General features: G+C 37.7%; 1 protein-coding gene across 3 annotated transcripts in view; it reads left to right on the top strand.

The window, feature by feature from the left end:
- Positions 1-3,587: 3,587 nt before the first annotated feature.
- The window catches only part of ATF2 (activating transcription factor 2), a 51,836-nt gene continuing 30,476 nt past the window's right edge, over positions 3,588-24,947 (top strand). For 2 of the 3 annotated variants that reach the window (XM_074910517.1, XM_074910514.1), the window contains exons 1-7: positions 3,588-3,683; positions 6,690-6,722; positions 12,535-12,602; positions 13,251-13,320; positions 15,763-15,859; positions 17,599-17,717; positions 19,764-19,892. In XM_074910517.1, the coding sequence (XP_074766618.1) occupies positions 13,273-13,320; positions 15,763-15,859; positions 17,599-17,717; positions 19,764-19,892 (393 nt within the window). In that variant the 5' untranslated portion in view covers positions 3,588-3,683; positions 6,690-6,722; positions 12,535-12,602; positions 13,251-13,272. The other variant, XM_074910516.1, reaches the window with a different exon arrangement.

Here is a 24,947-nt window from a genome sequence, read left to right as displayed (position 1 = left end):
AGGATCAAAGCATTTTTATTAACAAAATTCTGCAATATCAAGCTCTGCTTCTCACAGTATCTGTCTTTTAACAATAAATGCATTAGTGGGGTCTACACTTAAGCAACATACTGTGTGTTGCTATATACTAACCTGGTGGGGGGGTTGATAGCATCTCAAACTTTATTCAGAATACTAAATAATAGATTGGATCATTCAACAAATGCTTTGGAAGAATGGGAGCAAGCATGTACGAGCTTTGTCATCTTGCTGTTAAATGGGTAATTACTGATTTCAATCCAGGAAACTTTATACTATAAGCTGCCTACCCCTAGGGAAATGGAGAAATGACTGGTGGCTCTCAGATCAGTGCAAGGTGCAGGTAAGACCTTTGTTTGCATCTGAATTCAAATACCAAATTGGTGTTCATAGAGACATGATTTAGTGGTGGACTTGGCAGTGTTAGGTTAATGGTTGGACTTGATCTTAAAGGTTTTTTCCAGCATAAATGATTCTGTGATGCATGTAGCCTAACTTGGACGTAGCATGAGAAGTTACTTTCCCCATATGTTCTCAGGAGAAAATAGTAATCTCCAGAGGATGAAAAGTTACTGTGCAAACACAGAGAGCATCCTTTTATATGTGTGAGGTTTAGGAGTGTAGAATATGCAGCATCTTTAAAATAATCAGCTCTTAACACAGTAGTAGTGTCATATGACTAGCTCTGGAAGTGGCTTTTTTTGGGGGGTGAGGGGTAGGAGGTAAAGCATGTTGCAAGCTATATTCCATGTGGTCTGTGCTCATGCAGCGTTTATGAACTTGCTATTATCCATTCTTGTAAGCTATTCTATTGCAGAGCTAACATACAGTGCATTTGCCCTGGATGAAAGGTAGATAATAATTACTAGAATCCTATGCTAAAGCTCATCTGTGTACTGCTGTTCTGGTTGGGGATGAACTTTAGTACTGTAGAGATCTTGCAGGCATCTGAGGTGGCAATCGCTATTTCCTAATATTGTGGACTAGTTTAAGACTTCTGTATCACCGGGATTTGGCCAAAGATCTCCAAAGATGTTCAGACTTGTGTTGGTCAAGTCTAGTTCCAGCTCTGTTAATTGTACTTCACAATTTGTTTGCATATAAAATGGTTGTGTTGAGTTGTAATTCTGTGTTTGGTGTAGAGAGAAGATCTAGCTAAGCTATTACTCCATAACCCCAATAAGAAAGTCATCTGAGTCACTATGAGTTACTTTAATCGGGTTTCAGTAGCGGTTTTTGGACTGACATCCCATCTTTTACCATTTGGTTTGCCCTGTCAACTGGTACCCTTTTCCCTAGGACCAGCCTTGTCTGGAAGGCAGCAGACATCTCAGCTGACCCTCGATATGGATGTGAAGCCTGTTTTAGTAATAGCATCTTCCCAAGCTTGTTCCTTTTTAACCCACTCTTAGACTGGTGAACATGGGCCAAACCCAAGCAAAATTGCTACTTGATTATGTCAGACGAATCACATCTCAGTGTTACAGATAAAGACTAATCAAGGACTTTCAAAACATGGCAACAAATCTTCACGTAGAGGATTATCCTCCTTGGAGACTTGGAGACAATAAGAGGCTTAGAGTCAATGAGCGATGGGCAGATTTTCACATCTGAATGATGGCAGGGTACATTGACTCCCTTTATTATTCTTTCTTCCCTGTTCTTGAAAAACAGCTTCATTTCAGTGGTTATTTGAGCCTTTTAACAGCTTGGTCAGTTTGGTCTTAAATCAACAAAGAATACTTTTCCTAAAATGCTCACAGAAGAAACGACTATGAATGTGTTTTTACCAAAAAAACCCCAACCCAATCTCTTTGCAGTAATTGGGCAGCAGTGGATTGACTCTTGATCTTCTTCATAAGATTTTACATCAAGAAATCTTTTTCATAGATCAGGAAAACCAGATATAAAGTTCCATGATGTCATATTACAGGCCTCACTTTCCTGAAACCTTTTTCAGTTTCTTCTGACATGGACCGTGCTGACCTTGGAGATTGTCAACTTGTGAAAATTCATTTTGTAGGTTATCTAGATTCAAAGACTGTGTTCATGTTTCAGTGTTGAAGATGAAGCCAGCAGATGCAGAGATCTTCATTGTCTCTCAATAACTGTTCTGCCTGCTGTCCCAGTAGACAGATGACATTCCACCTCTGAAAGTGATGTGCATGACAGTGTTATCCTTAATGTATAATGAAGGAAATGTTTATCTTGCCACTTACACTCTTAAGTTACTGCTGCAGGTAATAGTGATTCATTCCATCCTGCTGCTTTTTCTTTTTTCCTGCTTTCCCTCTGTTTATGTTTTTTTTGTACTAATTTCAGACCAAAGAAAGGCAGATAACTTGTGGTTCAGTATTTTATTCAGGACTGATGCAGCCATGTGATGGCAGAGGTAAACCACATTGTTACCTATAGAGCTCTTAGTTGCTCTATGAAGAAAGAAATAAGATCTCTAGTCCTCTCTTTTTGTACTCTTGAGCCCTTTGCAGCATGTAATTCCACTTTTAAAGTGTGCTTTTAGGCAGTGTTTTTTATCCCACCTTATCTCAAAGAACTCTGTGAAAGTGCTGTATGGTGCCCACCAAAACAATTTACAAGAAATGAAACATACTATATCTTCTGCAAGTTCAGGGAAACAGGCAAAAGGGGATTTTTCTGGAACTAATACTGCTTTTTCAGATCTTTTTTTTTTTGGTTTGTCATAGTCTTCTTAGTCTCAGACTCTGAACAAGACAGTTCCAAATGATACCTGGGCACAGAATTAAATCTTAATTTGTAATTCTGAGCACATACTAGCTAAACTGTGCTGCCATATATGATTATGATATTCTTTTAATTCAAAATGCTTCTGGTTCCTTGTGTTCCATTGCACAGTGCTGTAGCGTTTTCGATACAATGTTAAATCAGGTGAGTGTTCTGCAGAACCGTGGCTTCGGGCACACTCCTAGGGTTTGCCATCAGAGCTGTGGTGGGGAAGCCAAAGGAGTCGGTACGTGGGTTTGGAGGGGTGATCGTCAGACGTGGGAAGCGCATCAAGCACTGCCACTGAGCGGAGCCTTGCAGTGGTTTAGTCTCCACCTGTCTTCCCCTGGGAGCAGGTGCCAGCCCTCCTGCAGAACCAGCAGCGGAGGCGCTTCCCATCCGGCTCGGCTGCACGAGTTCTCCCTCAACAGCGGCGTTACCCGACGTGCCGCCGGCGCACGGAGGCGGCTGGGCGCTCGGGGCAGATACGGCGCCCAGATGCGGCCGGTGAATCCTCAGCCAGCCACATCCGCGGGGGGGGGGGGGGGCACGGGGCGGCGGGCGCTCCCGCTCCGAACGCCGGCTAGCGGCGTGGCGGGGCGGCGGGCGCTCCCGCTCCGAACGCCGGCTAGCGGCGTGGCGGGGCTGGGGCAGCCCCTGGCCGGCCGCGGGGGTGCGGCAGCGGGGCGCAGGGCCGGCGCGTCGGTCACGGGCGGCGGCGCCCGGCCGCGCCCAGGCACGCGGCGCTTCCGGCCTCCCCGCCCACAGCGCCCAATCAGCGGCGCGCGCCGCGCCCCGCCCGCCCCGCCGCGTGACTGGCGCCTCCCCGCTGCCGCGGAGATGTCAGCGGAGCTCTCGCGAGAGGGGACGGAAGCCTGTGGGGGACCCGGCCTTTAATGTGCGGTTCGGCCCGCGTTCCCGGGGTGAGTTTGTAAACACGAGCGCGGCGCGGCCCGGCGGCGGCGGCTCCTCCTCCTGCCTCCGCGCAGCGGCGGCGCCCGGGCGGGCGAGTGCGCGCACCGAGGGCGGAGGAGAGGGAGCGGCCCTGCTCGGCAGTAGGCGGGGGATACCCGGGAGGGAGTAACATGGCGCCGCCGCTCCTCTCCACGGCAGCCCCCTCCCCCACCGCGGCCTGCGGCTCCCGCCGCCCCTAGAGCCGGGGCGGGGCGGCCCGGCCGGCGCCGCGGAGACCGTTACCCGCCCGGAGGTAGGGGTCCTGGCGGGCGCCCCGCGGGGCGGGGCGGGAAGGCGAGCGGGCGAAGGGGGGTGCATCTCCCCGCATCCGGAAGCGGGCTGCCCCGCGGGGGCATTGCCGGTGCCTGGCCCGGCCGGCGGCGGCGGCGGGCGGTGAAAGGCAGGGGGAAGGGCGGGAGGAAGGGGGCAGCTAGGCCTGGCTTTTCCGGCTCAGCTCAGCTGCAAGGAGGCCTTTCCCTGCATTCATCTTCTGCTCTGAAGGGAGATCTCGGTCCCTACCCGGTGCCGGTGCGGAGGGTGCCGAGAGTGGTACGGGGCGGGGGGGGTTGGTGTTGCGGGGGAGGGTAAGAAAGCTTTTCTGCACCAGAGGGAAGTGTTGGCCTGCCTGGGATCTGGCCGTGGCCGTGGACCTTCTGCCCCCTTGACTTTGCCCGTTATTGTGCATTATGCTTCTCGAGTTGTCTTGAATACAAGGTTTCTGAAGCTTTCACGTGAAAAAGCACATCGCAGACCCTCAAGCAGTGATGGCTGCATAGTGGTTTAGCCACAAATGCTTTATGCCACAATGTCACTTAGTGTTTGCATCTGGAGGATATGTGTGCTGCCATGTTGCTTCTGCAGTCTTATTTTTCTGCAGTGTTTTTGCATCCTTATTCTTGGAGTGAAATCCATGAGTGTGTTTCCATGTCCCATCCGTGCGTTCTGTGTCACTCATTTGTTTTTCATTATGTGGCTTTCTCCCAGAGATGTTTATCTTCAAATAGTGATGCTGTCACCTCTTTCCTTGCACTAGAATGCAGCATCTAATATAAGGGACTTTCAGGTATTAATAATCGATCATACATAATTTTATAAATAATTCTGGTTTTCATGGGACTTCTTTTTTGTGACAGAAGAGTGGCCTGAAATATGATATTCTTTTGAATCTTGTTTAATTAAATTTTGGCTGTATCTAGTGCCTAAAAGGCTTTTTCTGTCATAAGCTATTCTTTTTTTTTTCTCCTTCCACTCTTAATTAGTTTAAACTTACAAATGCATATTTTTAGCTCCGAGAAGCTTTACTAACTTGAAAAGTTTATATATTATTTCTAATCTCCACATTTTTAATGGTTTCTTAAAAATAACTAACTGTTTTGAAAAACGTGATTCAATACTATTAACTTATTTTTTGGAATAATTGATAAGCTTCATTGTCCTCCTGCATAACTTAACTGCATTTGTTTCAAATCAATAAAATAAGGAGGCATTTGGTGTAGTTTGTGATAAAAATAGGAGTCAATATTTAATAATTATTCAATAAATAAATTTTTTCAAGTTTACGCTCTACTGTTTCCAACTTTGTTCTGCGTCAGTTTCAGTTCAGCCCAAGAACTTTTCCATTAGCTTGAGTTCAGATAGGAGTTCCTCTTCAATAAGTTATTCCAGGCAATGTAGTATGTTTTCCTTTCTAGGTAAATGCCAATGGTCACTTACATTATTGCTTACAGGAAAAAGAACATTCTGTTTTAATGAGCAATAGAAGTCCTGTAGTGGGGTATTTATGATACACATAAAGATTATTTTTTTTAAATTCAATTCTTAATTATTGTGTTCAATTTTATGCTTCAGGGATGCAGTCTGAAAAAATGTAAAACTGAAGTAACTTTTTGTTAAGCTTTTTTTTTAATTTGTTGAAAGTAATGTAGCAAAAGGAGATTGGATTTGTAATGTTTGTTAGGTTGATGGACAGTGTTAAGATGTTCAAACCTAGATAAATGAGCTGAGGAAGGTAAGTCCTGATATCTCTCAAAGGAAATTGTGAAAAGATCAGTGGAATATTAACTGCTGTATATTTCTTCTCTGAGGTTCTTTGGCCTTTCACTTATCTACGAGAGCTGTATTCACACAGCATGAATTTCCAGTAAGTCAAAGAAACATCACGGCATCTCTGAAAAATACTTAAGCCAGGGGGTTGACTTAGGAGCTGCCATATTGAGCCAACAGGAAGTGTTAGGCCTCAGGATCTTTCTTTATTCCATTAGTGCTCTCCATTTGCCAGAAATGTACCTCCAGGTGAAAAAAAGCCTGCTCCTTCAGCAAAGCTGAAGTAACATATTTGCTTTGGTCTTGTACATATGATTGTCTGCCCAACTGGCTTTCTTGTTTTCAATTGAACTTAAGTCAGTTGTCCTCACTTATCATCTGGACAAGAAGAAAAGATGCAAGCTCCCCTTTATAGAATATTAGACAAACCATGGAAGGTATGGAATTAACTTTAGACATCAATTACAAGCCATTAACTAATAACATCAGCAAAAAGTGCCCAATATCTGACTTTTTAAAAGAAAAAAAATCAGAGCATTGCTACAGGCATTATAATTCTTCCTTATTCTTCCCTAGAACTCTCTGAAATGGGTCATGTGTCTTCTAGGAAATAGCACAACCATTTTATTAAGCAGTGAAGTGTGAAGAAGGAGCTCCCATTTTCCTGTTTGCCAGTTTTTGAGGTTCATAACCTTTAAATATTCTGGACTATGGCTTACACTTTTCTTGCAAAATCTACCAAGCTACTCCCTGGTGATCCCGCTTTCTCTATGAGGAGGAATTTTCTTCATTGTACAGTTTTATTTTTTAGGAATGCTACATTCTATGGCATCACCCAAATACAGTCAGTCAAAAGACTTTTGAAAGGAGACTGTAATGGTCAATTATTAATTGCAACACTTTTGCTTCACATTTCTTCTTTTGCTTTGTAGGAAACTGAAAAAGAGCTGTTCCAGTCCCTCCAGGTAAGTGGAACAATATTTTTTTTCTTTTAAAATATGCATTTTAGTTTTATTTATGTTACTTATAAAGTGCTGTATTCTACATACTAACTTCTGATTTTTACTGAAAACAAAACTTGAAAGTCTGTCTCTATAGAAAATTGTGGAAATAAAGATAGACTTAAATGTGGGAGGTGATTTAAAATTTCTGCTTTGCAATGCTGTATGCAAGTACTGAAAGTATAAAAGTGTCCTGTTCATTTAGATTTATGTTGATTTGTTTGGTTGCATGAGAAAGCCATCTCTCTTAATTTTGAAATGTTGAAAATTGGAAAGCAAAAATAGCTACCTTTTTTTTCATCTAAAGAAGCACGTCTTAAAGTTTTATGGAGCCGAGCAAACCACTAAATTTAACTCTTTAGGTAACCATTAAGAGAATATTATTCTTTACTGTGGCAAATATATTCAGTCCACTTTAATTTGTAAAAGTATGTACCTCAAGCAGAACTCTTGAAGTTGATAAACACTTTGAAAAATTTTGACCTTGACCTTTTATGATTTGGTTTCCTATTATAAAGCTAAGCTTTAAAGTAATATCTTAAAAATCTTACACTACCTAAAGGCATTACACACTATGATGTGGTCTACAGAAATGGTTACTAAGAGTTAACAATTCTGTATACAGTGAGGGTTTGTATGTGGCAGTAAAAAGGGGCACAGTCCCAGATCAAATGTAAAGAACAAAAGGAAATGTTGAATAGACGTGATCAGTCTTGAGGAAATGAAAACTTCCATAGGAAAATACATCACTGATACTGTAACTTAAGCACTTTGTAATATATAGACCCAGGGGAGACTTGATGCTGATGGACTACTATCATTCTGATTTGTCTCAACGAGGCCATAAAGTTTTTGTCCAACTTTTATTTTCTTGGAACCAGAATGTACAGATGTTTCTTGAGTTGGAGCCACATGTGAGTGGTCAGTCTAGCTACAAAACTTGAGTTTGCAGCCCACGTAAGCAGTAGGAGATAAATCAGCTCCTACTGTAGTTGGCAAACTGTCAGATTACCCTCTGTGGACTACCCAGTTTAGGAGGGTGACAAACTTGTGAGAATGTGCATCTCTTCTTGCATGTTGGCCATGGAGAGGAACACTGACATTGAAAAGTCAAGTTTTGTGTGGTGTTGGTTTTTTTGTTTATGTTGTTTTAAATTGTTGTCAGTCTTTTCTGTGTTCAGTTCAGGCTATTTTCTTTCATTCTGTTTGTGTTAGCCCTGACATTACAGGAGGGCAGTCTTTGTATTGCTACGGTGCTTAGAATAAGTAGCTGCAGGGTAAGACTGTGCAGCCCATGAGCAGGTTAGTGCACAGAGGTCTTTTGACATACAGCATGCTTTATACAGATTAAGTATTCCGAGGCTTTAGCTACAAGTCTGATGAATCTTTACCAAGAATTTGTGAAGAATTATTTTTCTCAGCAAATTTGGAGAGGCTTTTGTAAGGGTTGTCAATATGCATACATTTTAAACAGCTATTTAAATGTTTAATAGAAAAAAAAATTGAAATGTGTCAGTTGTGTTTTCTGTACTCCTATATGTAGGGGATTAAGAGAAAGCAGAAGAACCTTTACCAGTAAAATAAACAAACAAGACATTCCTTAAGTCAGTGTATGACTATTCTTTTACAAATTGTCTGCAGGAAGCTATTTCAGAAGCAAGCCTCAGAGTATGTAGTAATAGTTTACAGAAAGTGTAACTACGATGTTTAATTAAAGTCTTATTAATACAAATAATTGTTGAAGCTATTTTTGCAGCATATTTAGATAAACATTAGTGTGATGTTTTATAGAAACATCTTTATTTTTTAAATAAGCACCCTGTACTGAATGTTAGTAAAAAAACCTGGTTTTATTTCTCCATATTATATATATTTTAAACATGTATATATACTTATTTATATATTTTACTGTACTGTTTGCTTTCCAAAAGTGATAAAAGAAGCTTACAACATTTTAAGTAGGTGTGATGTGAAAGTATTTTACCTTTGCATTCAAAGTATGGAGCAAACACCAAAAAAGTGAGATTACTTTCTGATTTAAGTAGCAAAGTTGATTATACTGCTGAGGTTATTTCATGGTTTTCCCATGTTCAGCTCTGATCCTATTTCTCAGTGTAACTTTGTATGGGTTTCTTTATGCTACTGAAAGGAATTTAGGGTTCGAAGACTTGTAGAAGAAAGTTGCAGTTCAGTGGGCTGTGGTAAGAATCATTTCACTGAATTCTTCAGTTTATCTGAAGAGATAAGGCTGGAGTTTCTCATTCAGATTGGATTGCTTCAGGAACCATCTTTTTTCTATGGGACAAGGTGTTTGCTGTTGCCTGGGTAACAATCCAAGGTGTCTATAATTCATCTCTAGCAGTCAGGTTAGCCGGTTTACGTATTTCATTTCTCATCTGGTCAGGTGAATAACATTTTTGTCAAGATGGTGTTTAAGTTGCTATTTTGGTTTTTAGGGGAAGAGTATTTTCTAAATTCTTTAGAACAGTAGGTTTCCAACAGCCTTTTGAAATTAGCATGGCAATCACAAACTTCTTTTTTGAAAATTTGCTTTCTGTGTGTTTAGTCTTGTAATTCCTGTCAGGCAACAGACAATCCAGAAGGAAAAGAGGAGGCAAAAGATGGGGTTTGTTTGTTTTCCCTAGCAGCAACAGTTTTAGCTGTTGGGCTGTAAAGTTAACCATGCTAAGTCTTCTAAAGCTGTCAGAACATTACCCAAGTTTGGATTGTCTTTTGCTGTTGTTCACCTCTGTTTCTGGCTATGACATCTTTATGGTATTCTTAAAATTTCAGACTTATTTTGGATTGCTCAGAATTTCATCCACTCAAATTTTGAGTATCTCCAAGGATGGAGTTTCCACAGCCTCACTGGGCAACCCATTCCAGTGTTCAGCTGCCCTTACTGTATGATTTTTTTTTTTTTCCCCTCTCCCCTTATACTTGCTTTTAGCTTTCTTGGTGTGGCTTGTGAATGATGCATCTCATCCTTTTGTATGCTACTCAAGAGTCTGGATATGTCTTTACAACAATACATCAGGTAGTGTAAGACAGCAAGTAGACCTTCCTTAGCCTTCCTTTTCCATGCTGAACAAACTTTGCTTCCTGATACTCCTTTTGTATACTCCTGATACCTCCTGACTATTTTGGTAGGGCCCCTGCTGGTTTCTCTCCAGTTTGTCATGTCTTGAGGGGTTCAAAACTGGACACAGCCCTCCAGCTGCAGCCCCATGAGTACTAGGTAAAGGAGAACAATCACTTCCCTTGGTCTGGTTGCTGTGCTCTTGCTAATTCAGCCCTGTAGGCTGTTAGCTTTCAGTGCTGCAAGCGATGTGATGCTAAATTGTGTTCAGTTTGTTGTCCATCAGGAGTTACAGGTTCTGTCCCAAAGCTGCTTGACAGCCAGTTGGCCCTCAGCCTGCACTGTTGCATGGACTTATTTCTTTCTAGGTGCAAGCTTTGCGTTGTGTCTTTGTAATAGGTAAATACAATCCTTTTTGGCTACACTAACGAATGTGAGCCCTTTGTCTTTCCATCCTGTCAGAGCCAGTTTCTGTTTAAATTTATAATGTCCGAGGTCTTGGTGGAATGCATGAGTGAACTTTTTTAAGTGCAGAAATTTCAGTGCTTCAGGATAGTTTTTTTTCCCCTCAGATGTTAGCTGGAATCCCTTTACAAGGCATTACCTCACAAAATTCCTTGTGGCCTGCAGTCAAATAATATTACAAAGATCAGGAAATGAATTTATCTCCAACATGTTTTCCAGTAAGTTTGCCAGGAGGACAATACTTTTTTTTTCTTTTTCATGAGGACTGATTTTTAGTTTATAAATCAGGCATTCAAAATTCATAGGCTTCACAAACCAAAACATGGAATCAAATATTGACTTCATATGCAAATATGTGTTTTGGTAATATTGCTTTAAAAGAGAAAACAAGCAGACTTTACAGCTTATGACCTAAGAAAAACACTAACAGTATGGATGAAGTAGATTTTCTGGCTGATACTATGTACTTGTTAAAGATCAACAACAACCTGTAGTAACAGAGTAGAAAAAATGCCCTACATGCACTTTTGTTAATCAAAATCTTAATCCTTTGGATAAAAAAAACCCAGAAACATTTCTTACACCTTCGGATGTTTCTAGTACGGATATAGCTCTTCTGCTCATAATATATATGTGCATATTGTAGCCATATATACCTATATGGTGCCTTATGATCAAGATTTAACAAAGCAAACTCCTTTTGAAATCTGAAGGAGACTGACTCCATTAGTTTTGAACCTGCATTTAAAAAAAAAAAAAAGTGTTGCGTAGCTGAACAAGGATAAGCAGCTCATGAGATATCTGGAACTTCAACAGACACTTAACAGCTAATACAAGGATGTAATTCTAAAGCTTCATTGATAAGGGCCATGTTTTTTTACGCTGAAGCCTTAGTTATCAGCATCCAGACTTGCCCATAGCCTTGTTAATATTCTTTATGAACTTAGTACTGTCACCAATAGTTTGAACAGTTCAAGAAATATTTCATCCCTTCAGAAACTTGAGACAGGTTATGAACTCTTTGCAAAGAACAGCAGAACAATCTCCAGCCCTGATTTGCTTTGGCATCCTTTCTTTGGGACATAAATGTTTCCCTGAGTAGTCTGTGCCAAAGACTCTAAAGTTTCTGGCAGCCATTCATCACTTCTTGGCTTGCGATCTCAGCTCAGTATCCTCATTCTGTTGAACGTATATATTTAGAAGTGACACTTTGGAATCTCCTCCATTCCATGTTTTTCTTCTTTGCTATTCAGTGTCCATGACCAAGAACACTGGGATCTCCTTCTTCTTGAAGTAACGTCCAGAAAGTCTATACAGTAGTGTTTTACTGTACAGACGCAGACAAAAGGATCAGGTAACATGTTCCCTACAGATATCTGAGATATTAAGTCTTAAAATGATTTGCTTATGCTTGCTTAATCTGTCTTGTGTCTAGTACTAAATGGTGTACTAGAAGTATACATCCTTAGGATGGTTAGGTGGTTTCAGAAGCATTGCAATTTTTCATGACCAGCCTGCTGCAGGAGAGATGAATTTATTCTGCTTCTGATCTTTAACCATAAAGACATCTTTATTCATCTTTATTTGCTTCATCAAGCTGATCAGTGTTCAGAACTAACATTGTTAGATCTCCATACAAATAGTCATATTTAAAGATGAATGTATTTCCTCCAGGGTAAAGCCACAGATGGGTTGACAGTGCTTGTCATCTCCTGGCTAATTTGGTACATTTGTCCCCTTCCTGCCCCCCCCCCCCCCCCCCCCCCCCCCCCCTTGTTACTTGACCTTAAAATGAAATAACTTTAGTGTTGAGATTAGTTACTCATCACTGTTGGCTTTAGTGATGTAACAACAATATCTTGATTTTATATGTTCATTGTACCAGAATTTTATTATTTTTTGTCGTTGATGTCACAGCATGCACATACTGGTTTCATGCATTGTCCAGCACAGGTTGGCTCAATTCTGTCTGTGTCCCTCTTTCTCATCCTGAAGCGGAGTGATGCTACCTTGTGATATTTGTTCTGTGCTTGCAGGATGAGAGAGTAGAGGCATCTCTTTCTGTCTGAGAGAAGGCATAACTAATTAGTGGATGTATTGAATTAAAACGTTTCTTTGAAAAACTGTTGTGTTTCAAGGGTGAATAGTGGGCACATTGTCATTTATCTTTACAAATCATATATTATTACATGTTTGATATACATAGTAATTGATATTTTATTTCAATTACAGTTCATTGCCATGAAAAGGAGGATATGATAGTTTCCCTATGAAACAGGTTTATATGTGAAATCTGGCAGGTATGTGTTTAGTATGTAAAACAGCGCAAAATTTATTTGATATCTATTACTTCTTTCTTAAATATTTCTTAGCCTGTTGGTCATTTAGTTGTATAGATGAAACATTACTAAAGTACATGTTTTTGTAGTTAAATTTGTAACAGTTTACATAAAGAGCTATCTGCTAACTTACCTTTAAAGATGATCTTTAAAGATTATAATAAGACTAAGGAATCAACCACTTTTTCTCATCTGTTGGCACTATATCCTTGACTATTTGGTATTGTCTGCTGCTTTGTTCTTTTTTTTTTTTAGTTGTGGGAATTGGATCATTATTACAATGAATTTTTAATTCAGTAACAAGATCCCTTAACTATGTTTTCAGATATTTTTTCAGATACTTTTTGCAATTACTCATGTTACCAACAAATACTTGCCTTTCTGACTGAGATGTATGTTCAAAAGCTACTGTGTCTCTGTTGGGGTTTGTGTACCTTCCTGACAGAGCTTGGAATTCAAAATCTACTTGAATCCCAAGTATTTAGATTCTTATTGTAGCCAGAAGGCAAAAATCTTACCCATAGGATATTGAAATATCGTGTGAATGTTGATGTATTCATAATTTGTTGCAATATTTGTAGAATTTGTTCCATTCTCATTTTAATACAGGTAGCACAACGACCTGTGGAATATGAGTGATGACAAACCCTTTTTATGCACTGCCCCTGGATGTGGCCAGGTAATGGTCTGACCTGAAGCTATTAACATTCATGAAATAAAGGTAAAACAGTGAAATGTATTTCTAGAGATCGAAGAAAAGGGAATTTATTATAATTGGTAGAAAATATCTGTGTTTTGCCGAAAAGCAGGTGACAGCAAGAATTTGAAGCATTTTGTGTGTTTATTCAGAAAATGCTATCCATAGAAAAAGACTAATTCGATTACCCTTTCTGACCTGAAAACAATTTCGTTAGCCCTGTTTTATTTGCTTTCATTAACAAAAAAATAAATCAAGAAACATCCTAATTTGTATCAGGAAACCTGTATTTTTCAGAATATTTCTGAATGGGGAGCTGGATTTCTGAATGAGTGGGGAGCTCATTGTGAAGTTTACTTGGTACTAATCTTCACAACTATGGTGACTGCAAATATTTAATGGCACAATTTTTATTTATGTATATTTTTGTGTATAGGAAGATGCTAATGGTGTGCATGCCACAATGTATTTCAATTCCTAATACAGTTTTAATATATTAGTAGATATAGAGCTGAATGTGAGCAGAAAAGTTAAAATATTGAGTGTTTTAGCAGATGGTCGCTTAAAAGGAAGCTGTCCTAACACTTTAATAACCTGAAAATAAAGGAATTTGTATTATCTTCTGTGTGAGATGGACATCCCTGCATCCTTTAGAATTAATTTCTTAAGCTGAATTTTTTCATTATATTCTCTGCTGCCTTTATGTAGAGTTGATTCTTAAACAAGTTGTATTTTTTAATTGCATTGATGCACTTGGATTTATTTGAATTTTGAGTTAAATATTTTCATTTTTATTCTACAACCTTAGTTTTTGATGACAGCATTAATGTTATGTTAATGGAGCCTTCTGTATTTAAAACAGGAAGGGACTAAGATTTCTTATTATGTCTAATATGTTCAGAGACATCAAAAGTAACAGAAGAGGACTGTCTTCTCCTAAGCAGCATGTTTGTCCCCATCCTATTTGAATCTCATTTCAATGTAAGCTCTGTCAGAAGTGTTTTGGCAACTGAATCTTATAGAAGTCTCATCATGAGGCTACAGCAATCCCTCGTTCCAATGAAGGAGAAGAGAGAAGTCCATGTCCCTGAAAATGGGCAAGTTTTCTCCAGATGCCAGCTCATACTATAGAAAAGACAGAGGGTGTCAGGATCTGGAGATCCTGTTCCCTCTGGAGGAGCCTGTCCATCACATAGTGGGGACAGAAAGATGTATTTAAGTATCTTAGCGTGATAAGAACACCGAAGTTTCTGGCCTATGATGTATCTAGAGATAAGGCACAGGAGCTATGGAGACCTGGGTGTTTGGAACCCTTGGCAATGAAGTTCTAACAAAAAAAGTGTCCGGCCTGTATCGCCCTGCCTTTAGTGAACCTGCATTTCTAATTTCCTTCTCAGCTCCATATATCCTTGTCCTTTCTCACAGAAATATTCTGGATAACTGTACTCTGAGGTCAGCTAAGCTTTCTGCTTTCTGTATTGTTTTCTGAGAGATGAGACTTGCTGTGTATCTGTTACAAGATATATGTGGAGTGACTTAAATTATTGAGGAATAATCAGAAACATAATTTGGGACTCAAATGTTCACAAAGAAAAGTAAGAATTTGAATGTTCTGTAAAAATGAGTTCTTTTTAGGAAACCTGCATCTTGGGAAACATTTTCTTAGATTATCTCAATTGAAACACTAACTTTACCCAAAATTATGGGTACATAGCAGATTTCAAGTTATTAAAGTAAGAATATATTTTTTTACAGCACCTAGTTTGTCCGCTTACTGCTTTTTTTGTAGAATATACCCCAAATCTGGGGGGAAGTATGCACGAAATTAGCATACTTCTGAAAACTTGGGAGGTTTTTAAAATGTTAATGGGTTTAGTTCATTCACAGCTTTTCTGTTTTCAGACATTATTCCAGTGTTTCCCATTCTATCTGCCTCGCATATATGACATGGCCAGAAGCAGGAGCTATACTTTATTTTAATTTTACACTATTAAATACAGTCAAGTCTGTGTTTGTGATACAGATCAATTCTCATTATTGTGATAATACAATACAGAAATCAAATAGTAGTAATCAATTACTAAACATTGTCAAGATTCATTAGTATAGCAAATGGCTGTTTGCTAACAGCTGATGAAGTGTGCAGCATGCTGAAATTTTATCTTGGACTTTTTCATGAATGTGGGCATTTACACTACCATTTCCCTGATATCATTACTATTTAGTTACGATGAACATAACTTGAGTTTTACAGTATTTCTGCTTGGTACTGTTGACCAGGGAGCAAGATATATTTGCTTAAGAGGACTGTCTGTTAACATATTAATGATAATTTTACATGTTGTAAAAGTTACTTTCTGTAGAATTGCATTTACTTTGTTCACACTCAAAATTACAACTATTTCTTAAAACTTTCTGCTGCAGCGTTTTACCAATGAGGATCATTTGGCTGTCCATAAACATAAACATGAGATGACACTGAAATTTGGTCCGGCTCGTAATGATAGTGTCATTGTGGCTGGTTAGTATATACTTTTATAACTAGTTTATTCACTTTTCTGTGGAATAGGCATACATTTTATGTATTTTCTGAACTTAATGCATAGACTTATATTAAGACAGTATGAAATATTTTCTTCACTGTAGTTGTCTGCAATGTGCCCTTAGGCATTCCTTACATATTTAGCTTTTGTCAGAATTTGAAACCAGTATTATTCTCCTTAAGTAACATTTATTTGGTTCTGCTATATAATTTAAATATTTTTCAATTATCAATACTTTAATAATTGAATAAATTGTGCAATAAGCATTCAGTAAGAACACAGACTAATAAAGACTGTTCCTAGCAGGATCTGTAACAATATTAAACTGTATTTAAAGTTTTAATTATTCACTGATACTAGTTGTCACTCAAATTTTAAAATATGTAGTGTTTTTTACATACTATGTTGACATTAGAAGAAGGAATTGGTAATTATTATTCTTTAAATGGAATAGTAGAAAAAAAGAGAAAAATTTTGTATTTATTTTAGCTTAAATTCAAAATACTTTTATTGTATTTCCACCTCAGAATTCATTACATACCCTTGGTCAGTTGTAACTAAATTTTTTTTTGTTTGTCCTGGATCAGAAGCAATCACCAACGGGTGATCGATAGCATTAGACGTTTTAAAGTTCTTGAATGAAGATAGCACATGCTAATTATTCTAAAGTTGTAATCAGACTGGTTTTCGTCAGTGGTGGAACAGCCTAAATGAACTTCACAAAGGCTTTTGGAGATTTCCTGGATATTTTTTTTCTCTTATAAGTAGCTAATTTGTTAGGATGAGCAGACAAAAAAAATTGTTACTCTTAAACCAGCAGTTACACATTTTAAAATTCTAAACATGATCCTCGGCAATTATACTGTAAGAAAGGGGGCCTGTCAAATAATTGGGTGTTTGAGAATTAAACCATGGCAGCGTCTGCCTCTTTGCAGCCACATTCCATCAGTGTGTGAACTGTTAGTCATAAATATAAAGTGCACATAAGGCCACTTTACAGTATTTTAAATGCAGGTAACTTCATGGCAAATGTGGTTAATTAAGACCTGGTAATAATAGTGAAATAGAGAGAATTCACACAGTACCAAAAACTTTACAAAAAGACTTTTTGGAAACTGCTTCCTGCAGTAGTCATCCAGATACCACAAGTCTTATGATTCCAGCTTGACTGTACAGGCATCATAGGAGTCAGTATGATCTTGTGTACAATATCACACTTCCTTCTAAAAGTTCCATGCAGTTGAAAGTAATCACTACTGTTTTCACAGTATGAGAAGAAAGAAGTGAACTGTGAGTTGTACATTTTTTTCTCACCCCCTTTTTTTTTTTTAATTAAAGCCTTCCTGTAGGCCTTATCTTTATTTGAAAACAGAGCCTGCTTGCTCAGTAAAGTGATCTGCTTGCTAGACTAAGCACTTGAGAAGAGCTCCCTCTGGTTTCTGGACACAGGCAGAAGAATGCTTTGATACCCTCCCAAAACTGCAAGGGGCTTATTGGTTTGCAAACTTCATTTGCTTGTCTCCAGCAGGTGGAGTGTGCCTTCTGGTTGGTCTCCCTGCAAGGCAGAAAAGAGCCTGCTTGCAAGCCTGCATAAGAGAGTTCTTAATCATGTCGTCTCTTTCAGTTAGCTTTCATGCTGAAAAATATTTACAATAAGTAGGTTCATAAATGGTATTTTAAAAATAAAATTGTGGTGTTTTTATACGCTTCATTTCAGATCAGACACCAACACCAACTCGATTCCTGAAGAACTGTGAAGAAGTTGGCTTATTCAATGAATTAGCAAGTCCTTTTGAAAATGAGTTTAAAAAGGCTTCTGAAGATGACATTAAGAAAGTATGTCCAAAAACTAACTTTTCAGAGCTGCTAGTTTTTTTCGTATCAGAAATTCCATTTAAAAAAGCAAACTTTAAGTTTATGTATTGCCTTCTTTAAACTATACCAGTAATAATTTGCCAGCTGCTTATATATGCTGCATGGAGAGAATACACATCTAAGATTACTCTTCTGAAGCTTAGTTTACCTGATTGTCCATGCTAACTATGCAAAATTAATGGGACACATTGATTTTGTCTGAATTCTTTAAGTATCTAGTCTATATATGTTGAGGTTAATGATTATCTTTGATTGAAAATTCATTAAGCCCTTAATAAACAAAAAAAAAAAGTCTGAAAAGTAAACAGTTTTTGCAGAAAGAAAAGCATTTGCCAGAAACCCATGTGAAAAGAATAGTATGTGAACAATGATTTTGATTATTTTTAAAATACCGATGTTACTCAAAGAATCAATAGTCATGATAATGATAGTTAAATACTGACTAAAGAAGTGTCAGTAATTTGGTTATAATTATATTCACTATGTATTGAAATCACTTTTGCCTAGAAATTATTAATCACAACCTAAGCATTACTTTTTTTAAACATACAGATTGAAATGTAAGAAAAATGTGGACTGTATCTGTTTAGCAACTTTTTATGAGGCACTTCCCATACATTTAAATGTGTTTTCTTCTCTTTATTTTAATACTTCCCAGTCATAACTGGTTAGGGGCCCAAACATTTAAACACTTATTCAAATGGATTTTGTTCAATGTCCCCTTTGAATAATTTTGCCTTTGTTTGATTACCTGGTTGACTTCCATAGGCAGTGATAAAAAAATATTTGTTTATACTTATGTATACAGATTTTGCAGAATCAGCATTTGCATTTTCTTTCAGTAAAGATTTTAATAGGTATTTGTGAATAGGGTGAATTATTATCCATTCCTGACAAAGCCTCACCCTTGCTTTGTTACTGCAACTATACCAACTCCGGATTTTTTTGAATTTTTTTGAACTGGTGTATGCACACTCTTCTTAAAACACTACATATGGTAATACCAATTCTGAATTTACTAATATTTTATCTTCTGTGTGATTCACCACTGCCTTGGAGGAGGTTATAGATATTGCAAAGTATTTTAAACATTTTAACAATTTCTTTAATTGATACTAGTTTTCCAAGCTGCCCTATGTGTTATGAGAAGAAACGCAATCTGCCATATTTCTGGTTAATTATAAACAATGATGGCAAGGTGGAAAATTTCAGCATAATAGCACACTTTCTAGAGGGTGGATAGTTTAAGTTTTTTCTGTAGTATTTCATATTCAGATGCGGTATGAAAAGATATTCTACTTTTAACAGTCTTTCCTGCCCATTAGTACTATATTCCATAGGAAAGCTAGGAATTGAATTGAAAAAAACATCTGGAAAAATGTAAATAGGTGAGCTTTGGGGGAAGTTTCTTCCAAAAGTATTTGTACAGAAGACTATGCAGTAGTATAGGCTTTCAGAACTATTGAATTGCTTTAAGTATTTTTGTAACTTAATTTTGTTGTGGCATTTCGAATGTCCTGGTGGATTTTACCTGAGTATTAATACAAAACTTGCTTTTTCAATAATTATTTGCTGCAAGAAGTTTGAAATTAATTGTCCAGAGTAGCTTTCTTAATTTGGAAATGTAGTTAGGATTTTGTGCTTTGTGGCATGTCATGTAATAATTTATAGAAGGATAATGCATTATTTTAACTCTTGTGTAGCACAGTCCTTCCTCAGCTATAATTTTCCTGTGACTCTTGGGAAAGGAAAACTTGACAAGTATTTTTTAATTCTCAAGAAGAAAATACTTAGTCTGGCATTGGTGTTGAAAGACAAAGCATTACTGAAGATTGGTGTTCATGCAGTTGTTGGAAAAATAGGTTTGGTAATGCATCTGCATTGAGATCTTCCAAACATCAGCATCTCTCCACTGTTATAAGACTGATATTTCTCTTTAGTTTTTTACCTTTTCTTGGGTATTTTAATTTTTTAGATATTGAGTAATTTTTACACTGTCGCTCTTAGATGCCTCTAGATCTGTCTCCTCTTGCAACACCAATTATAAGAAATAAAATTGAAGAACCTTCTGTTGTAGAGACAACTCATCAAGATAGTCCTTTACCTCATCCAGAGTCCACTACCAATGATGAAAAGGTCAGACCCTTTTTTTTTCTTTTTGGAATTTATTTTTTGAATCTTCTGATGATCCATTTGTTGTACATGATGATAGCCACACTCCTCAGTTGGTTGAAAGGTAAAGAATTTTTGTTTGCCATATTTCTGTGGATATATAATTAATTTAATTTTTTAGTTAGCTTTACTGATTGCAATTATTTCTTTGCCTCACACTGGCCGTCCAGTAAAGCTAGGAAGGAAATAAAATTTAATATTCATGCTGTGTTAGAAAAAGAGGGTTTTTATCCTGTTTTATACATCATTATTCATAAAGAGGCAAAGAACGTTCAGTTTCTTTAATTTTCCTTTTTTTTGTCAATAGTACTAACAGTTTGTGCCTCTTCGTGCATACATTTTTGTTTATCCTGTGTTCTACCGTAAATTGTTTTGTAGAACATCAGGGGATGTTCTACAGAAATGTACAGGGATGAATGGGCTGTCTTTCAAAACTAAGCACCAGATAATTTTGTTTCAAATTTTATACTCTTTAAGCTATAGCAGTATATTTAAAAGTGGTGATCTTAGGCATTTGCTTATTTAGTGTTTACTTTAATACTCATACAAGACTGAGATATTTTCTATCACTAGAGGATGTTGCAGCCAAATCAGTTCTAGAACTATTGTTCTAAAGAAGAAAGAAATGGCTTAATAGTAAGATAACTTTGATATGTGACTTGAAGTGTTTTCATTCTGTGCAGTTCTCTTGAAGAACACAAAGCAAAATCAGTGAAATTATTTCTATTCCTACTTCAGTAAATAAAAATATTAGGAGCAGAACATAATAAAGCAATATGGTTGTTCTAGTCAGCCTTTTTTTCTAGTTCCAATGCCAGACTGTCCTTGTGGTGAAAGTGTTTTTGTTTGGATCCAGTCTGAACCTTTCTGGTTTCAACTTGCACCTCTTCTCTTATCCTGCCAAGAGGCACCAGTGTGAGAAAAGCCTTAAGTGTGTGATAGAATTTTAAGAGTTTCGATTCAGATTTGTATTTACAAAGCTTTGCTGAGTTTTATTAGTTAGCAAGGATGAGTAATCATAAGTAATCATGGCAATCATGTCTCAAAAATAGTAAAAGTAGTTTAAAGGAATACATGTAAAGAACTGCTTAGATTAAGCAAATCATAGTCCAGATCTTAAGTTGTCTTCATTTGATTTCTTCTTTATTTCAGACGTTAGTTTTTTTCACTGCAAATACTCTAATTTTGGCAGGAGACAATATCTTTATACAGTAGTGGTTCAGTATCTCATTAGCATCATTACAAGTGAAAATTATATCTCAATGCTTGGCAGTACTTATAAACTTGTCTCATTCATGCTGTGATTTCAGTGTTGTCACTGTAACAGTGCTGAAGTGAAAAGATGCTGCTGCTCAATGCTGTTCTGATGTCTGATTGTAGAGACAAGCTGAGCAAGGATGAGGGTGCTGCTTGGAGTGTGCTGCTGCTGAATGTGGCCTGCAGAAGTTGAGAAATGTGAGCAGAGTGTTGCTGTTTTCTCAGTTAGATTTTTATATTCTCCTTCTGTAGATGTATTGAAGGAAGGAAGGTTGGGTTTTTTCAGGGCGTAGCTGGTTTTAATATATAAATGTGTGCCACTAACCATTTCACTGGCTGAATATATTTCAGTAGCCTTAAATGATTACAGCCTGTCAATTTATGTGCAAGACAGATCTAATTTTCCTTGTAGCTGTCAGAGGAATTTCTTAGATGCTCTTAAAAAAATTATGCTTAATTATTTTCCTAGTTCTCTGAGAGTTCCCGCAGTTCTATTGGGCTTCAGTAATAGTTGATATTTTGCTCTGAATAGACCATGATATCAGTTGAAGTATATAAAGCCTTTTAGCCTTAAAATAATAAGTAAGTGAAATCTAACTTATTCTTTGAGAACTTTCAAATTCATTACAGTTGATTATTAACAGGACTTTAAACAGTGACTCTCAACAGAGTTTCACAAGTTGCTTGGTGGTTGTCAGATAATTAAGTTAGGGAATTAGCTATTTTAAAAACAATTGCTTTCTTACAGTAATAATCAATTACTGTATTAGTTTTGGCTGTCTGCATTTCTGTATAGAATTCTGTGTTCATAGGTAGCATTAGGAAGTTATTGCGTTGTATTTGCCTTTAGATACAAAATACTTGCAAGTATACCTATCTGAAAACACTTCTTAAATAAAGTAACTATCCTCTTCTATAAAATATTTTCCAGTTCAGTGGGTTTTAGTTTCAATAATAGAGTTGGAGGGGTCCTTTCAATATATCTCCGATATCTTTGAATAGGTTAAACTTCTTTCTTGTAAATGTGGGTAAAGGAAAGAGCACTTTGGCTTAATCTCATGCTTGCAAAGTCATCTCTCTTTCTCCTTCTTTAGCAGAATATATTTACAAGCTATTTTATTTCAGACAGAAGTTATACTTCATTAGTGCAATGCTTTGATGACCAATTAGTATCTTCTATCAGACTGGTGTGCCTATGGTTTTGTTTTTATATGCTAAAAAAAATGTCAATTTCCTTTATATCCATACCTCTTAAATCTGTGGTTTGTGTTGTTGCCACATTGTTGCAGCAACTAGCACATGCACACACTTTTCAGAGTGTAGCACAGAGCAAGTTAGTGCAAGAAGAGGAAATTGAAAATACTTTGGTTGCAACTGTATAAACACGCTCATCAGTAAATGCCTTAATGGTTGAGGATCATTTCTGATCTTATAAACGAAGCTCAAATGCCATACAGAAATAATTGTGTCCATGTGAGGTTTCTGTTTTCAGAATTTTATAGAGTCATTTCAGAATTTATGCATTAATCTTATGACTATTGCTGAAATCAGGTTTCCATAGAGCACTTTGTCTGAAAGTTGCAAATTGCCTTTTTCCTAATAGGGGATCAAGCCAGGGAGATGCAGTTTTACAGTCAGAATTTATTAAAACACCCATTAATTAAGCCGTTGTTATTAATAGCCAATAAGTATTCAGAGTGCTGTAACTTGCTCATACATAGTTATCTGGTTGCAGCAACAGCTGGGAGGCCAATCCCAGCTGCTTGGTGGAAGGCTGTACTGACATGCCAGTGACTTCTTGGTAGATGTTCAGAAAGTTTTCAAGGCCAGGTTGGATGGGGCTCTGAGCAACGTGATCAAGTGAAAGATGTCCCTGCGCCTGGCAGAAAGGTTGGACTAGATGATTTTTAAGGGTCCCTTCCGACTCCAGCCATCTTATGGTTCTATGAAAGTTTTTCAAGGGATCCATGTCTTCATCGAGTGTATATATAATCCTGTAGTCTTTGTTCGCATATAGTAACCATCGTGGGTTTGGATGTTGTCTGAATTGTACAGCATGTTCATGCTAGCATACAGAATCAGCTGGTGTTCTAAGTTTGTGAATTGTTGCAAATTCAACAGGGCTGGTTTTCTCTGGAGTTTACCCATTCTTGAGAGACTTTCACACACTGCCTCTCTGTGCTTCTTGGCCTTCTGTGTTTTGGTAGCTGTTTCTCCATCCACACAGTACTTAGAGAAGCCGCTAGCACAAACCAGTACAGGAGGGGCTGTTATGGCATTACTGTTGTTGAGAATGTGTGCATATCTGGTTAGTTTACATTTTTGCATTAAAGCTATATACATAACTCCATGGCTGCTGTTAGTGAACTTTTTCCCCTTTTTATGGAAGTCAGAATTACTTTGCCATAGCTATTTATTCTGCGGTGTTCAGATGTCTAAATTTATATTTATACATATACTTTTATATATAAATGTGGTTGCCATGTAGGAGGATGTTTCAGGTGAAAGGAAGAACAAGAAAAAAAGCCCTTACCCCTCTTTTGGCTGTTAAGAGCAAATATGAGTGTTCCTGTGACATATCCCTACAGTGGGAATGGACTTTTTAGTTGCTCCTTGCTCACAGTAACAAGACAGGTAATAGTGGCAAACAACAGGCAGGAAAGTATGAAGCTGAAACCAGTGAAGAATAACACAGTATTAATTTCTGAATTCACCATTGCCAGAAGATTATCAGGGCAAGTATTCTCCCCTTATGCTTTCCTCTAATTTCCCACAGTCAAGCAGTTTAGCCTTCTTTGTTTTCCCTGTGACTCTTCTCACTGAATAAGATCTGTATAGCTGTTATGTGAAATTTCTTATTTGCAAAGATTGTTTAATCCTGTCCTAAGAATATGCATTAGTTAACTCTTCCCAATTTTTTTTTTCCTGTTTCTGCAATTCCATACTGGATGTTTTCTTCTTTTGACTGAATGCTCATCTGTAATTCTAGGTGCTGTGTTCAAATATTATAGTGTTTATAAATACACCAGATTGATACTAAAGAAATAATTCTTGCTTTCCTCAGTATATGTCACTCTTATTCTTCAAAAACTCATTCACTGTAAATAGTCTTTTGGATACCTTGAGGAAAAGCCTGAAGAAACTAATGAACCCTGATGACAAATCTAGCCTCTGAGCTTTTGAAGGGAGAAAATTTCATCATCTAAAGTCCTCTCTTTTTTAAAGCCCACAGTTTGCCAGCCCACTTACCTCAGAGGGGCACACACATTTTGCAGTGGATGTGTAAAAAGAAATGTCAGACAGCTAAGACCTTACTACTTAAAGCTTTGTGGATTAATTTTAAAAACTTAAGCTTAATTGAGAGCAAGTGGTAATCATCTTAGCCTGTATGACACAGGTATGAGATGCTCGCTTTGAATTATGGTTTTAGTAGTGGAGCAACTAAAGTCTGCTGGTCTTCGGAGTGTAGTTTTACGTGCCGTTGATGCAGTAGCTAGTGTCAAAAGAATAAATAACATGGAAATATCCTGGCTGAATGTAAATCTGAAGTCTGACAATATCAAGGGTTTCCTGCGAAGGCAAGCATTGGCTACAATAAGGCATTTCTAGGTTTTCAGAAACAGCGAATGCAGGTGCTACATAGTGATTAATGTATTTTACCTGATTGCTGAGCTAAGAACTATAGTCAATCCTGTCTACTATTTACTTGCAACTAAGAAAATTTAGTTTCAGTGCTCAAATAATTTCTTCTGCATCAGGGTA

This window comes from Athene noctua, chromosome 7, assembly GCF_965140245.1.
Source record: "Athene noctua chromosome 7, bAthNoc1.hap1.1, whole genome shotgun sequence".
Lineage (NCBI taxonomy): Eukaryota > Metazoa > Chordata > Aves > Strigiformes > Strigidae > Athene > Athene noctua.
The sequence above is the reverse complement of the archived record's forward strand: the minus strand, read 5'-3'. Positions and strand labels throughout refer to the sequence as shown.